The sequence below is a fragment of the Aythya fuligula genome, chromosome 27 (genome assembly GCF_009819795.1).
Source record: "Aythya fuligula isolate bAytFul2 chromosome 27, bAytFul2.pri, whole genome shotgun sequence".
Taxonomy (NCBI): Eukaryota; Metazoa; Chordata; class Aves; order Anseriformes; family Anatidae; genus Aythya; species Aythya fuligula.
This window is the reverse complement of record NC_045585.1, coordinates 4,456,649-4,471,820: the sequence shown is the minus strand read 5'-3', so window position 1 is coordinate 4,471,820 and position 15,172 is coordinate 4,456,649. Positions and strand designations below refer to the sequence as shown.

At 39.6% G+C, this 15,172-nt stretch overlaps 1 protein-coding gene across 1 annotated transcript in view; it reads right to left on the bottom strand.

Moving 5' to 3' along the window:
• Window positions 1-14,448, bottom strand: part of KCNU1 (potassium calcium-activated channel subfamily U member 1) — a 52,415-nt gene extending 37,967 nt beyond the window's left edge. The window contains exons 1-13 of the mRNA XM_032204018.1: window positions 14,302-14,448; window positions 10,669-10,785; window positions 10,021-10,082; window positions 8,014-8,104; window positions 7,099-7,210; window positions 6,367-6,442; window positions 5,834-5,909; window positions 5,312-5,482; window positions 4,777-4,868; window positions 4,015-4,125; window positions 2,393-2,498; window positions 1,254-1,336; window positions 322-391 (exon numbers count right to left, since the gene is read on the bottom strand). Coding sequence (XP_032059909.1) covers window positions 322-391; window positions 1,254-1,336; window positions 2,393-2,498; window positions 4,015-4,125; window positions 4,777-4,868; window positions 5,312-5,482; window positions 5,834-5,909; window positions 6,367-6,442; window positions 7,099-7,210; window positions 8,014-8,104; window positions 10,021-10,082; window positions 10,669-10,785; window positions 14,302-14,448 — 1,314 coding nt within the window. The remainder of the gene's footprint in view (window positions 1-321; window positions 392-1,253; window positions 1,337-2,392; window positions 2,499-4,014; window positions 4,126-4,776; window positions 4,869-5,311; window positions 5,483-5,833; window positions 5,910-6,366; window positions 6,443-7,098; window positions 7,211-8,013; window positions 8,105-10,020; window positions 10,083-10,668; window positions 10,786-14,301) is intronic.
• Window positions 14,449-15,172: the final 724 nt, after the last annotated feature.

Here is a 15,172-nt window from a genome sequence, read left to right as displayed (position 1 = left end):
TGCCTTCATCATTCTATTATTTGAAAATCTTCACTGGAATACACTAATAGATAGCTAAGCAGACTTCTGAGTTTGAATGTTCTTTTGTTTTTGTTTTTCCTTTAAACGTTTAATATGCATTTGCTGACAACTTTGACAAAAACAAAAAGCTGTTACTTATTTTTAGTAATGTTAAAAGATATTCTAGCTAGGTTAGTACCTGGATGAGTAAGAGACACTGCATAAAACCTCTGCTTCCTACAAAGTAAGGATCTTTGATTCCAAAAAGGCCAGAATTTCAACTGTGACAATACACATGAGACAGACAGACAACTGTGATACCTTGTTACGAGACTGAATTATCTGTAAAATGACTCTGGTGTTGGGGTAGTGATTCTTGATTGACAGCACTCTGTATGAAAGATACAATTTCTGATTAATATGCTTGGTCCTAACTACGGTCTCTCTTTTTTCAAGTCCAGCTAGCTTACTCTGGCAGACAGCAATTTGAGAGTGGTAACAAATAATAACATATGACCCAAAGCCTGTACCTGAGCTCCTCTACACTTGAAGCATATCCAAGTCCACTGTTTGGAGAGGAAAGCAGTCACCATCAAAAGATTGTAAGACAATAGAATATGGCTTTGATACAGGATGAAGAATTGTACCTGTACCCTACTACAACTTTACAGCTAAGAGAGAGAACAATAATTGTTATTTGCTTTGAAAATTCTACCTGTAAACTCCATTCATTCACTACAGTCTTCAGTAGACATTCTACAAATAGAAGGTGAAGATAATCCAGTTTGGAACTTGAACTTCTGTATTGATTTGGGTGGAGAATACCATGCCAAGCCATCACATTCACACAATCCAGCAGTACTGAGAGTCCCCAGTTCAAGTCAGACCAATACAAAAATGCTTAGAATATGAGACCTGACAGCCAAGCTGTACCAGACAGTAGTGCTTAATTCTCTCCCGTGTAAAACACAGAGGCTCTGACTGCTGATATTCAGGACAGTAAAGAAAATAATTACAACGTATTTAACAACATTATATTCTGTAGAGAGCTGCAAGGCTGCACAGCTGCTACCTGTCTCAGTCCTTCAAAGCATCTGATAAAATCATGGCAGAAAGCAGTCAGTTGGCTTTCAGAGTTCTCCTGAAAGAAAAAACGTGACAGGACAAATATGCTCCCCTGCCAGCTGCACTATCTGTGTCACTGTTAATATCAATCAGATAAAGAACGAAAGCACTGGAGTATCTCATCCTACCTCATGATATTGCAAGTATCTTCAGTATAGGGCTGTGGAGAGCAAACATCTGCTAGAATGAGACAAGCATTTGCAGACTCCATCTGTATCCCAGGAGAAGAAAAGTTAAATCCGAGTTTAATCCCATATGAAGTACAACAATCTCTAATAGTGAGCTGATTTAGTGGCATATGTCTTCAGTTAAAAACTTGCATAAGGTCATCATGATCCTATTACTTTGGGGTTGTACACATGCCTGAATGTTTCACCAATGACACAGCTCCAATCAAATATACAGTACGTAATTCATATTTCTATTTTCAAAGTGCTGGAACCCACTAAATTTATGATTTCTTGAGCTAACATCTTCCTAGAAGAGGTTACAAAAAACAGGCAGCAGTGCTATAATCTTCCCCAGCAAAGTCCAGCCAAAGCACTTTTCAAGGGTCAACACTTGGTCATGTCAGAAGAGCTCTGTCTCTGCCATCCAATTAATATTTGGGCAGCACAGTGAAGTTGTTAACAAAAAAAATAGTTTCATTTATGGTACAGTTTTTATAGTCTTCTGGGAACTGGATGGAGATCTACCAAAGCATTTCAAACATGATAGTAACAAGCAGAAACCTCAGTAGAGTTAAAGCCAATGGTGTTTTTTGTTTTATTTTGTTTTTCCTTTAATTCAGGTCCATTCCTTTTGCTGCTACTGGAATATTTTACTGAGTCCTCAGTATTTCAAAACACAAGGTCTAGGTCTCTTCTTTCCTGGATGCTCATGAATGAGACTCAAACACAATGCATGGCTGAAAGAAAGGTAACTAAAGGCTATTCCAATAAGTTAAACACTATTTCCAGAAATGCTGCTCCCCACAATATTCCTCTTTTAAAACCAGTTGGATCAGTCTTTGCCCTTTTTTTTTTCCTGCTTCAGTGCTTGAAAAAAAGTAGTCTGAAAAGTCTGTTATGACTGACTTTTGCATTTTCAGTTCCCACGAGTGTTATATTGGTATGCAAAAGGTACCAATAAAACAAATGGAGCTGCTTGAAGTGTAAATCACAACATGAATTAAGTAAATGCAGCTGATGTATCCTTTCATAAGGCATGAGATTTTCACAAGATTGACTTATCTACAAGAAAGAGCAAAAGATAAGTAAGTTCTTACCCCAACTCTCTTCAGATCTCCAGACTTTAGTGCAGAGCCATAAAAGAAAGTTGTGTAGGCTGAATAGCATTTGAACACAGCTTCCAGCTCAAGACTAGGAAGAGACCTATTCAGTATAAACAAGAAGAAAAAAAAAATCCATCAATCTCTCATAATTATATTCTCTGCAATTCTCCATTTCTCAGTGAAGCTATTTGCTGTAACTACTTACAGCTTAAAAAAAGAGCTACAGGGATTTTGGCAGCTCAACTAAAGTACATAGTTTAGATTTTAATGAAAACAAGCTTTTATAACACTTAACAGCCATGGAAATGTTTCCTGGATTTTTCCTGTCTTCTGCTATTGTCGTTAATTTTTCATGAGTGTCATTCCACAACCATCCATGCGACTGTAATTCTACAGCTCACTGTTGCTCCACAAGAGTCAGGAAGTGACACTTCCTATGGCTTCATTCTGTGTTCCCCATTCAAATGGAACTGATGAACTTCAACTTTCTCTCCACTGTTATTTTCCTATCCAACATACACAAACTATATTTCACCCAGTAACTTATGTAACATTTTATTCTAAACTAGATTATAAAACTCATGTAAAGGTATTTGTACACTGACCTCAGCAACGAAGCATGCACTGAAGGAAGGTACAGGTATTGCTGACTTAAAGATATGAAAAATCTACCTATTCTCTAAACGGTTTGTTTCAGTGATTATTAATCACTTTTCACTCTTGAAAATGCATGCCTTTTTTCTTACTTGAGTTTGCTCAGTTTTGAACTCTAATCATTAGTTTTTATTATGCCTCTCTCTACTAGATTAAAGAAGATTCTTATACTAGCTGTGAAGCTACTTAGGCACTTTAATCAAACCAACTCCCTATCTATTTTCCATTACACTGAATGGACTGAACTCTGCATCTCTTCCTCTGAAGCACTTCTTCCTGTCTGTGAACCATTCTTGTACTTAATTTCCATGCATCCGCAATTCAACAGCTCTTTCAAAATGTCATGGTATTTCAGAAGAGATGCCTATAATATTCTGCTCCACTCTTGCCCTACCTCCACTGCATTCCAACGTAAAATCCTGTTTGTGCTCTCAGCAATCACCTCCCTCTGTGGCTTCTGTTTTCAGGAACATATCTCATAGCTTCAGCTAGGTACAAGGGCTTCAGATAGGAGATTGTTTACATGCCTGATGTACTTGGCATAGAAAAGTGGTTTCACTTTCCTTCCTTTGCCATACACTGGTGTGACCAAGTGGAAGGTATAAATTTTCTCCTCCCCAAGATGAAAAAATGTGTAAGAAGCTGAGAAATAAGTCAATTATTTGATCTCCAGATTTGGCAAGACTTAAAGTTGGGTATACCTGGCAATGCTAGCTTACCATACAATTTAGAGGGAAACATATATATTTTTTTTATTTTTTTTTTTTTACTTTTTAATTGATCACAGAAGAAAACATTTTATCACTAACATTCCAGCATAAAAGCTTCATTGCTCTAATTTGTTTTGGAACTCACATTAATCAGGTACACAATATTGCTTTCCTTTAGTTTAAGACCTCCTACATCTCTCTAAGTGTTCAGGAAATCAAAGTGAAATATCTCAGAGAAATAAGAATACTTACTCTCCCAGAAAAAGGATTTCTGTGCAAACCTTTCCTGTGTCCTGAAGCAAAAAGTCTTGTAGGAAAGTAGTAACGCTCTCCAGAGTGATATTACCACAGACAACGACATAGCTACAGGAAGAGATCAAGTAAGATTTGACACTTTGAAAATAGCAGAGTGGTTGTTGCAAATCTGACATTGTATGACACAATCTGCTTGTACTAAACCCAGCAATGAAGAAAAAAAGATAGTTTTTGTCTCTGTTTGGATAGAAATTTCACCCATCATGGACATGTACTTCAGGAATTATTTTGGAAAGGAAGAGAAACTGTGTTAGGAAGCAGTGAATGGCACAAATTCCTAGAGTAAAGACTCACAGAAAGAACTTTATAAGATCTCCTAGAAATTGTACTTATCTGTCTTGTTCTATGAGTGGTGGAGGAAAAGAAATAATAATAATGAAATAAAAATTAAAACAAACAAACAAACAAACAAACTACCAACACACCACCACACCACCAAAAAAACACTAATGAGGTAGGCTAACTTAAAGATTGAAGAGACTTATTGTGTCACCTAGCTTTTCTCTTCCTTTGAAAACAAAACCCATGCCAAAGAGTGCTGTTGACAAGGTTTATTCAGTCTCTCTTGAGTTAAGGTTCAAACAAAAGTAAGTTTCAGGATTTGATTTAAGCTACTACAGGAATTTCTGATGAGCTGGTTTACAGCCTAGTAACTGACCTGATTTTTATTTTCCAAAGACAAATAGCAACCATACTTACTTCTTCCCACTCACCACTTCATAGGAAGATTTGTAACTTTTATGGCTTTCAACAATTTCCACAACTTCAGGGATTATGTTTGCAAACAGGACCTAAGACACCAAGAAATACAATCTTCCTCAGAGCCAATTCTGTCTCTCCTAATCATGATAAATTAATTTGTAAGAATTTAAATTATGTGGAACAACTACTACAATTTACTTTGGATTCCTGAAAAATCACTGGCAAGGATGCACAGCTGTATGATGTAGTGATAATGGATTTATGCTGTTGATACCTTGGATTCATTTTGTCCAGTATTTTGGCTCTTGCCAGTATTTGCAGTCTCAGGAAGAAATATTAGAAGCCCTGCCAGGTCTTAGAAGAAAAAATTACTCTATAGCCATGCCAGTAAGTACTTAATGTTAAAGCTCTGGTTTTGCTCATAGATTCCTAATCCCTACTGGAACCCTACTAAGCTCACATTTTTGGTGACGATCCTGTTCACTCTCTGTCCCTAGATGTCATTTCCAGAAAAGAAAAATAGGTTTCTTACCAAGCCACCAATAATGAAGAAAACAATGAAGGTTCGACCCAACGCTGTTTGAACGACAATATCACCATAACCAACAGTGGACATTGTCACCATTACTAGGTACATGCACTTCAAATAGGTGATGGACTGTGAATTTGCAGGCTGGACCCAAGGATCTCCATTGTTTTCTACCTGTCCAGGACACAGGAAAGAAAAGAGAGAGAAGTTTAGAGTGGTTTTGGTTTCAGTTCATCCCCAATTTATAATTATTTGATTAAAAAATTGGCATCATTTTCATTATTGTACAAGTGACACATCACCACAGCAGGGATTGGTTTTGTATCAGTGCTAACTTGTCTTGTTAAGTATGCAATTAAGCTATACTGGCTTAAGTCATGCTTTGTGGTACAACAAATTTGATCTCTCTCTCTCTCTCTTTCTCCTAAGAGAATGCTGCATTCATTATAAAAATATATACCCAAAGCTCACAAGGTAATAGTGATTTAAGGTGACAAGGAAGGACATGTAGCTGATTGTACATACCAAGTGAATAAATCCTGCAGCTGTAAGCCAGGTACTAATAAATACTGCAAAGAGTTTGGAGAGCTTGATTGAGTAACTGGAGATAGAAAGTGAAAAAAAGCCCAGGACATTTAATACGTAACTTTAACATTTGCAATAGTTAAAATTTCCTATATGACCCCATCTCTGTTCAACAAAACTTTTCTCTAGTGAGTTATATTATATAGGAAGGATTTAGGATTAGAAAAAAATCTTCCTACATCCAGCCTTTCTATCACAGGCAGCATGTCAGATAATCCCATTTTTTACATTTATCAGTCTTCAAAACCTTTAAGACTTCTTGATTTATGATTTCCCTCCTCACCCAGGCAGTTTCACTGAGCTGATGGTTATACCTTTTTTTTCCTTTGCACAATTTCCAGTGCAACATCACTGATAGTATTGCATATGGAAAAAAAAGCTATTTCTTTCCCTTTATTACCTGAGTCAACCAAAATACAGGTATTGGGGAGAAGGTTAGGCTTCTAAGTGTACCTGACAAGAGTTTAACTCACTTGTTCTTCGTGACCCTCAGGAACTGTAGTATTCGGGGAAGCTCTAACAACCTAAGTGCTCTCAAAAAACGCAAACCTGCAGAAAAGCAAGAACGTCAATGAAAAAATATGAGATCTGTCTAGAACTTCAGATATTCAGATATGTTTAAGCACGCATGCTTTGTTTTCCACTTATTTTACAACCTCGAACCTAGCAAGAGAGGATAACATTGATCTGCATTCAGAGCCTTTATGCCACTAGATTTCCATTTAAGTCCTCAAAGGTGCTTTGATTTATTAAACAAAATATAATAAAATAAAATGTAGTTCCTTTAAGCTGTAGCCTGAAGGTTTAAGTGACATACAGGTCCCACTGGAGTACAGACCCCAGAGCATGCAAGAAAGACATTCACAAAATTCGGGGTACCATATTTACTTCTCCTCTGGGTAGTTCATCATCCAGTTGGTCAAGCACAATGATTTTTGAGTTACTAAAACTCTCCCCTAAAAACTAAAACTATCCCTACTAATGGATAAACAAAACAGGCAGAGTTTGGTAACTCACAAGTCCCTCAACATTAAAGGCATTTTAAAACTAATATGGAATAATTTTTCTCCCAAAGAACAGTTTGGAACAATGGAAGAACAGATGGTCAGTTAAAGTCTCCCTACATCAAAACAATTTCAGAAGAATTCTCAACATAAGATGTAGAACAACAAGGACGGAAAGCAGGATCTCCAAGTCTTACTTACCAAGCCAATTTCTGTCTATATAATAGGAAACAAAAACTGGAGGGATCGTGAAGAAATCCACAAGAGAATTCAGCTCAAGCCAGAACCTCAGCTTGTCATCTGCTGCCACAAACTAAAGATGAATAACATCAAAGAGCATCAGTGGTGTGTATGATCTTTGGCCTCACCAGAGCAAGAAGGCAGCTCTCTGAGGAAGAAACCCATTTTTGTAGTACATTTCCTCCTCTGTAGTTCTGCCCTCTTTGAAAACCCACTTAACATTGCTGTTTTGTTTCAGAAAGGCTTGGTCTGGAGCCCTGAGAACACAACAATGGGTTGGACCCAAAGGTATAATGACACTTTTTTCTCTTTCTTATCTGCCCCTTTCATTTTTTATTTTTTTTTCCCCTAGGGTGCCCTTCTCTGTGGTACTGCTGTATCAGCAATAATAAATCATAAACCTAAGGACAGGCAAGACCACATCCTCACCTATAAAAGAGGAAATCTTGTTTTCTAATGATTTGGCAAAAAAAATCTAATGTCAAAAGCTACAATCAAAATCTATTTCACACAAGTGGAACTAATGGCATTTTAACAACAGATGGCACACAGCTATCCAGTTTGTACACGAGAAGCTAAAGAGAGACCTGACTAGTTGATTCAGTGGCTTAAAGACATGGACAAAGACAAGGCTAATGTGTGAGCTGGGGAATGCTGCAGAAATGCTGGAAAAAGCCAAATTCCAAAGGGAGAAAATAATTACAAGTAAAAGTGGAAAAAACAAACAAACAACCAAAAAAAACAACAAACGTGGGTGGCTCTGAATTAAGCTAACACAATCAAGCATTATGTTACAGATCACCTGTTGTTCACACAGGTAAACTGCTCCCATATATAGCTCAGTTTTAACTCACCTTTCCCATAAAGCGCACTTACCCGTAATCCAAAGTAAAAGAGGAAGAAAGCATTGAAGCCTGTGTCTACATAAATGATGCTGTCTGGAAAGGAGATATGGTATCCTTCTTCTCTAATGGAAAAACAGACACCAGAGACAGTGGAAAGAAGGGTGGAAATAAGAAAAAAACAACAGTAGATTGGCTATCCAGTGACATTTGGTTTGGGTTTATATTTTGATTATGAAATACATAAAGCAGAATTTAAATGTATTCACAATTTTGTGTAATTTAAATCTCTACTTCCTCAGTGAGTTAGGCAGAATAAATGAATGTTAATAGCAGGGTTTTGTTAGCATTAGTGAGCATATTAAAACATGACATTATTTATCTATCATGCAAATATACTGGAAAGTTTGATTTTCATATATTTATAGTGTTTAAGCAAATCCTTCTGCTCATTTCTTCAGGAAAACTGTTTCACCCTTCTCATGTGGACCAGCAGACTCTTCTATATTCAGCTTAGTCAGTAGAAAAGACAGCTCCTGCAGTGCTCACCCAGCCCCTGCTGAACCCAGCCTTCTATCTGCCAAGGGAGCAGTTTAAGCACGAAGTAGTTTCCAGACGAGCCTGCCAGGTTAGGCTGTAACACCAATTTAAGTTTTCTAGGCCAGACTCGCTGACCTTGCATGAAACAGGCCTACAGGGTGCTCAAACTGCACGAGTGCAGGTGGTGAAATCTGGCAGCGTAGAGCTGAGGGAATAAGCTTTTCCCATGGGTACCACCTGGTCCAGGAAAGGATGTTTGACACTGGCTCAAGAGATTACAGAGCATAAGAGATACAGAGCATACCTCACACTCACTCGCTGACATATTGCCTACAGCAGGCGACAGCAAGCTAGGTACGTCAATTATGAGCCATCTGACACCTCTTCCTGCTCCGTGCAGGGAATGTTTTGAAAACACAAACACAATTAAGTAAACTAGTCCCATAGGTCAGCGCAGGTGAACATCTACTCTCACCTACAGGTGTAATGCTATTCATAGAAAGAACTCTGTGTGAATAGGATTAACTGCCTGTTTATTCCTTAAAAAAGAAACTCTTTCCCTTCTGAAGCTATTCCTAGCTGTTTGTCAGATTTATAATGCCTTGGGATTGAACACAATATTGGATTGCTCTTGATGTATAATTCTGTTTCTCAGGTTTACCCCTGCTGATTGAATTCAGTTCAAAGTGCTCCACAGCTTTTATATTTTATTTATTTCATTTTATGGTTCCATTTTATTTTTCCAGTGTTGTGCACCAGTCCAAGCAAAGCACTGAGAACAATGCTCTGGCATATTAAATCAATCAAAGGGTTTTACATATTAATATCTTTTTACCCCTGAGCACATTCTACAAAATGTATGTATTCGGGTGAAGATTGGTAGAGTCTATAACTATGCTTTCTTACTCAGTCGTATTTTACTCCCATCAAATTGTTTACTGAAGGCTGGACTTCACAGAAGAGCTCCATTCCCATTTAGGTATCAAAAATAAATGGCCAGACTTTCAAAAGAGCTTCGGGTAGTAGGTGGTGAGCTTTATTAAAAGCCTAGGACTCTCTAAACATTGCAATAGGAAGAAAGAGCCAGGCTTTGAGTGCCTTTGAAAATGCCTGTAACAAAATGGACCATTTTCAAAACCTGTTTCCAGCTGCAGAACTTGGACACCTATCCCTTAGTTCTTCTGAAAATCTGGACTTGAAGGTATAGACACAAATAATTACATACACCAAAAAAAGCTGCAATAGAAAGGTACAAAGCACAAATTTTCCTTTCTGCCTGCATTACGTAGTTCCCTGCACTACTCAGGTAGCTGTTATCATGCAGTTATGCCCAAGGTATGCTCCTCTATTATCTGTAGTCCCTGTAAAGTATTAGGATCTTAAAGGAATGGAGGAGAAGGTACCCAAGATCCCAAAGAGCTCAAAGGGGCCTCTCTTATAACAGCACCCATTGGCTCCTCTGTCTAATATCTGTGTGAATAAACATCAGTAATCTACTTACTCAGCAAGATTGACAAAATAAATGATGAGTGAGCCAATATTCAGAAGAAACACCAGTATCACCTGAAAACACATGCATTAAGGAGATGTTATGAGGTTTACTATGGCAGTAACACAGCTTCCATCTATAACAGCACTTTTGCTGTTTGTCTGCCCAGGTGATAAACTCCTCTTTCACTTGCAGCCACCAAACTGTGATGTACAAAATGATGCTCGGACAAAAAAAAGCTGTCAACTTCTACTGACACATTTCATTGGTGGTCACTTGCCATAGCACTGAAGGAACCCAGGCACAACTGTGATGGATTTTCTGCTCTGTGCAATCTAGATTACATCTTTTTATCAACTTTTCTGTGTTCCCAGTGTCACTCTGATAACCCAGAAAATAGAGATCGTATAGCCATATCTAGAGAGACATCAGATAGTGAGTCTCTGACAATTTTTTTTTATCACTTTTGATCTACTTAGGAGGACTTTCTGAAGCGTCTTCCCAGACCAAATACATTTGTATTAGGAAAAAGTGTGAACTAGATCACGTAAACTGCTAAACTTGACAAACTTGTGTTTTCACTTGATGTTCTCAGAAGAACAAATATGTCTCAATACCTGTGTATCAGAAGAGGAAACCTGTGTTAACCAGTCTACTTACCAATACACACCCCATAGATGTTTGAGCTGATAGCATCATTTCCACGTGGGTGAAGAAGACTCTTACCAAGTAGACTGAACTCTGTTTCCTTTTACGTAGCCACCAGATATCTTTGTCCTGACAGAGAAGCAAATAGATTGTTATCCTTGGCTTTGCCAGACACTGTTTCCCAGGATGTCTAAAGCAAACACATCCAGCCACCAGCATATCTGAATGGTGATTGAAAGCAAGGGAGGCATAGAGTATGTCTTCCTTCTGCTAAGCTACTAAAATCTTCAGAATGCCTTATCTGCGCCTGAACAGAAGTGTGCACTGTTGCTAAAAATGCCTCTCTACTTGTCCCCCCACCCCTTCCCATCTTACACCAGTAGCGAATTAACTCATTTACTTAGTTTGATCATTTATAACTCTTCCCTAGTACAGCTTCAGCTAATTCTGAGTAGCTTTTGCTATGAAAACAATTCTGTCCTTCCTGCAGATACAGTTATTAATAACTGTAACAAATAGCTAGCAGGGATTAGATGACAGAAAATCTGTAAACATCTACAGTAAAAGAACACAACACTGTAAAGGGAGATACCATGTTGTGTGTCCCCCCCCTCCTCTTTTATACTCAGTTTCCTAGGCACCAGAGCCTGTAAAGAGCTAACACTTAAGAACAAAACCCCACCTCTGCTCCAGCAGCCAAGAGAACAACAGAGTGAGGTTAATTTAACATTTTGGCACGCAGAGATGCCTACTGCTTGCCAGCAGCACAGGTGTTCCTTCATTTTTCTCCCACACAACCCAGGTGAGCTTATGAGAATGTCAAGGCCTCCCTTGGAAGTGATGGAGTGAAATGGCCTGTGACAGTTGTTGGAGGCAACATGAAGTGACACAAGGAAAAAGCTCTTCAGTCCTGCAAATTACATTGTAACCCGCTGAATAAGTGACCTGGATGTGTCATATGAACCTCCTGGTGTTATCCTTGGGAGCTACTTAGACCTTCTCAAAACTTCTGTAATACACACACGGAGGACTGGGACAAAAGATCTGGTGGTGGATTTTTTTCACTATGCTTAATCCCATCCTTTGTCCAGACCGTGCGAAAACATCTATCCCAAAATACAGAAAAATAACTTCCCACAGTAATTTTTGCAATACTTTCAGTATACAGAATGCGGAAGTATGGTACTGAGAGATGGCTTGACCACGTACATATGCTCCTCATTCCTGCTATCAGCTCTGGCTTAGCGTTTAAAAATGTATATGGACAAGATACTGTGTGTTTGCATATACAAACCTATGTGTTTAAGAATCAGAGGTTGTATGAAAACGTGGATAATTGTGATCATTATTGAAAAGGCAAGCATTATAGTGCTCCTCTGTGTGGCCATATTTATCTACATGCACATGTAGGTGCTGAGGTTTCTGTGTGTATGTTTGTGCAACTACTAATATTCACACTGGTAAAAACTATCTTGTTCCATTCTCTTAAAAGAGGAAAGACAGTAGCATCCAAAAGCACTATCCTGTTCATCATCTTGATGACAAAAGCTGTACCTTTGGGTTTTCCCAAACCCAACTTTCTCTGAATATACCATGTTCGGTGCATTATGACAGAAGATAACATCTTTCTAAATCAGAACTCAGATCAGTATCAAATGTAATTTCTGCATTATGAAATCAACACACATAATATGAGCTATTTCAAAAAGATTTTGCCTTTACCTTTTTCCTCCTGATTTGCTCAAGGATGAATCCATACATGTATCTAGCCAACCTGAAAGCCAGAATGGTAAACAGGCCTCCCAAAAATACAAACAAAGATGGTATAATAAAAGCCAACTGAAATTGCAGTGTAGAGGTGATGTCAGATTCCTCTGTCATGTTGTGAACCACTTTGCTCTGCCTTTTTCCTCCTCAGATTCCTTGACTGCTGGGTCCTGACCTTCTAGAACCCTGCTGCTCTTGTGACTGCAGCGACCTCAGTGTCAGTGCAGCATCACACAGGCACTGGTCAGGCTGACAGCACAGGATACTGGAGACGCTTCGTTCCACAATGGAAGCATTTGAATGGGGATTCCAACTTAGAACTGTATCTGTGTAGTGATATTACCAAGGTACTTGTTCCTTCTGGAAAATCTCTGTTTATAAAGCTGGCTCTCACACAGACTCACTGTATAAACATAAGTTGCTTATCCAGACCTGTGAAGTCTCACACATGGCACTCAAGACATCCATTCAGACCCCACTTCACGCTTCCTTTCAAGAGCTGCAATACACACATACTGCAGTTCTCCCCTGGGAATTTCCATTCCACTTTTGGATCAAGTCCTGCCTCTGCTCAAAAACAAATACAAGCAAGATGCCCTGGCACTCAAAGTGTAGATGTCATGATAAGAGCATCAATAGAAACAGTGAATAAACAGAATAAGATTGGTTAAATGAGTCAGAAGAAAGATGCACTTAGCCTGCTATTTTGTTTCTGTTATTGCCCAGTTGCTGGTGATGAAGTACAGTGTGACCTTTTCCCTGCTGTCTTCATTTCACTAGATTATCCTCTTTCTTTCTTTTTCTAGCTTAATAAACTTCTTAATTAGAAGAATAATTTTGACAAGCTAAGTTGAAGTTTCATGGGATATAAATATAACCAACCTGGGATAAATGTGCTGCCATTTCCACAAGCAGCAGCTCTTCCTTGGAGTCAGGCCACCTTTGCATCCCTATGTGTAAAACCAATTTGCTCCCCAGCATCACTACAGCCTTGGACAAAGAGCAAATCAGAACAGCACAGCAAGCTCTCACCAGAAACTGCTCAGTAAAAGCAACAGTTCCCCTTGCACCATGCAGGCCTCGCTGTCCCACCCACAGCTGGTGTGGTGTGATCAGATGCCACCAGATCACGCAGCGTCTTTCCCCCTTTCTATGGAAATAATGCCATCAAAAGCTTTAGGTCTAGTCAAGAGTTTTGAAGTCTTTCACGAGCAATGCAGATGAATAATGCAATCAGACTCTTCTTCAAGCAATCAGGGCAGCTGAGTATGGAAGTAGTGATTTTGCCTGAATTGGGAAAAACATGTGCCCAGAGGGGGGAAAAAAAAAAAGAATGGTGAAATAACAGCCCAGCTGGCTGGGAGGCAAAGAATGTGTTATTGTAGCCTTTAAATACAGTAATAGTTAATGTCTGCCCTCCCCTTTCCTTTCCTCCCATGCTGAGCATCAGAGGGGACTGTGAGTGATTGAAGCCAGTAGGATGTTGTGAATGGCGAGGGCGGTCCTGGGGGCAGTCTGTCAGCTGATGGAGTCATCGTTTGTGTTCTTACAGGGACTAATATGACACAATTGCAATCAGCTCCTCATCTACAGCTCCAGGATGCCTGAGTCAAGGGCAGAAAGAATTTTAAATAAGTTCCCAAAGAGAAGAGGGGAGAAACAAGAGAGGGAAAGAAAAAAATAAAATGAAAGAAAGAAGGAAAGAAAGAAAAACTGTTGTCCCAAACTGAGCTACTTCTCTCTATTTCTCCTGGTGTATTCTTATCAGTCCTCAAGGCTACTACATTCTGGTTAAGGTCTGGTAACTGTAGGACAGTTTGTAACACAGGGATGTCTGGGGCACTGGCCCTTCTCTGAAGCACCAGATGGGAGATCTACCATCTCCACAAGAACACGTTCAATCATCTCTTGCAAGCCAAGAACACCTGCCTCACCTCCCATTTTTCTGGGTGCGAACTCCTCGTTGTATTTCTCCCACCCGCTGCTGTAGGGGGATTCTGACTGAAGATGGCAGCCTTTGCCCATTCGTTTGCTGCAGCTGAGCCAGGGCTGGCTCCCAGTAATGGCTCCCAGTAACTCCTGGCTGTTTCCCAGCCCAGCTGTCCCCAGAGCAGCCACAGGCCACCCTGGCAGAGCTGCGGGATGGCCACAGCCTGTCAGCAGCACAGATAAGAGATACAGCAGCAGAGATACAAAAGCCTCAAAGGGAGCTGACAACAGCCAGCAGACTCATTTTCTGTAATTTGACAAAACCGTAGTTTATGCTGCACTGATACACGCGTTTGGAATTAGATGAAGAGTGGAAATCCACCAGGAGGCATCACGCAGTGCTCGGTTTTGGTGCAAAAATAACCTTGATGATGTTCAGAGTGCTTTATGAACGTGAAGACTTCCACACCTGCCTCCTGAAAGGAAACGTCCCTGTAACCTCCGTATCTGAAGGTAGGAAAACTGGGGGAGAAAAATTAAGGCCACAGAGGAATTCAGCTGGTTCACAGGAACCTGTTTCAGATGTTTCTGACACAGAAGCCTATGCTTTAAGCAGCTTCCTTTCTACAGCCACACAAACCCCACCACAACAAGCCTGCACCATGCTCAGCCGCTCCCCAAGAGCTCACAGGGCCCACTGAGATACCACTTGGCTCAGTCTAATCAGCAGAATAAAATAACGCTCCCCATCAGAGAGCATTACAGATCTCCTAGAAGAGGCTCATATTCTGGATTGTCCCCAGTTTGTTTCTCTGATGAC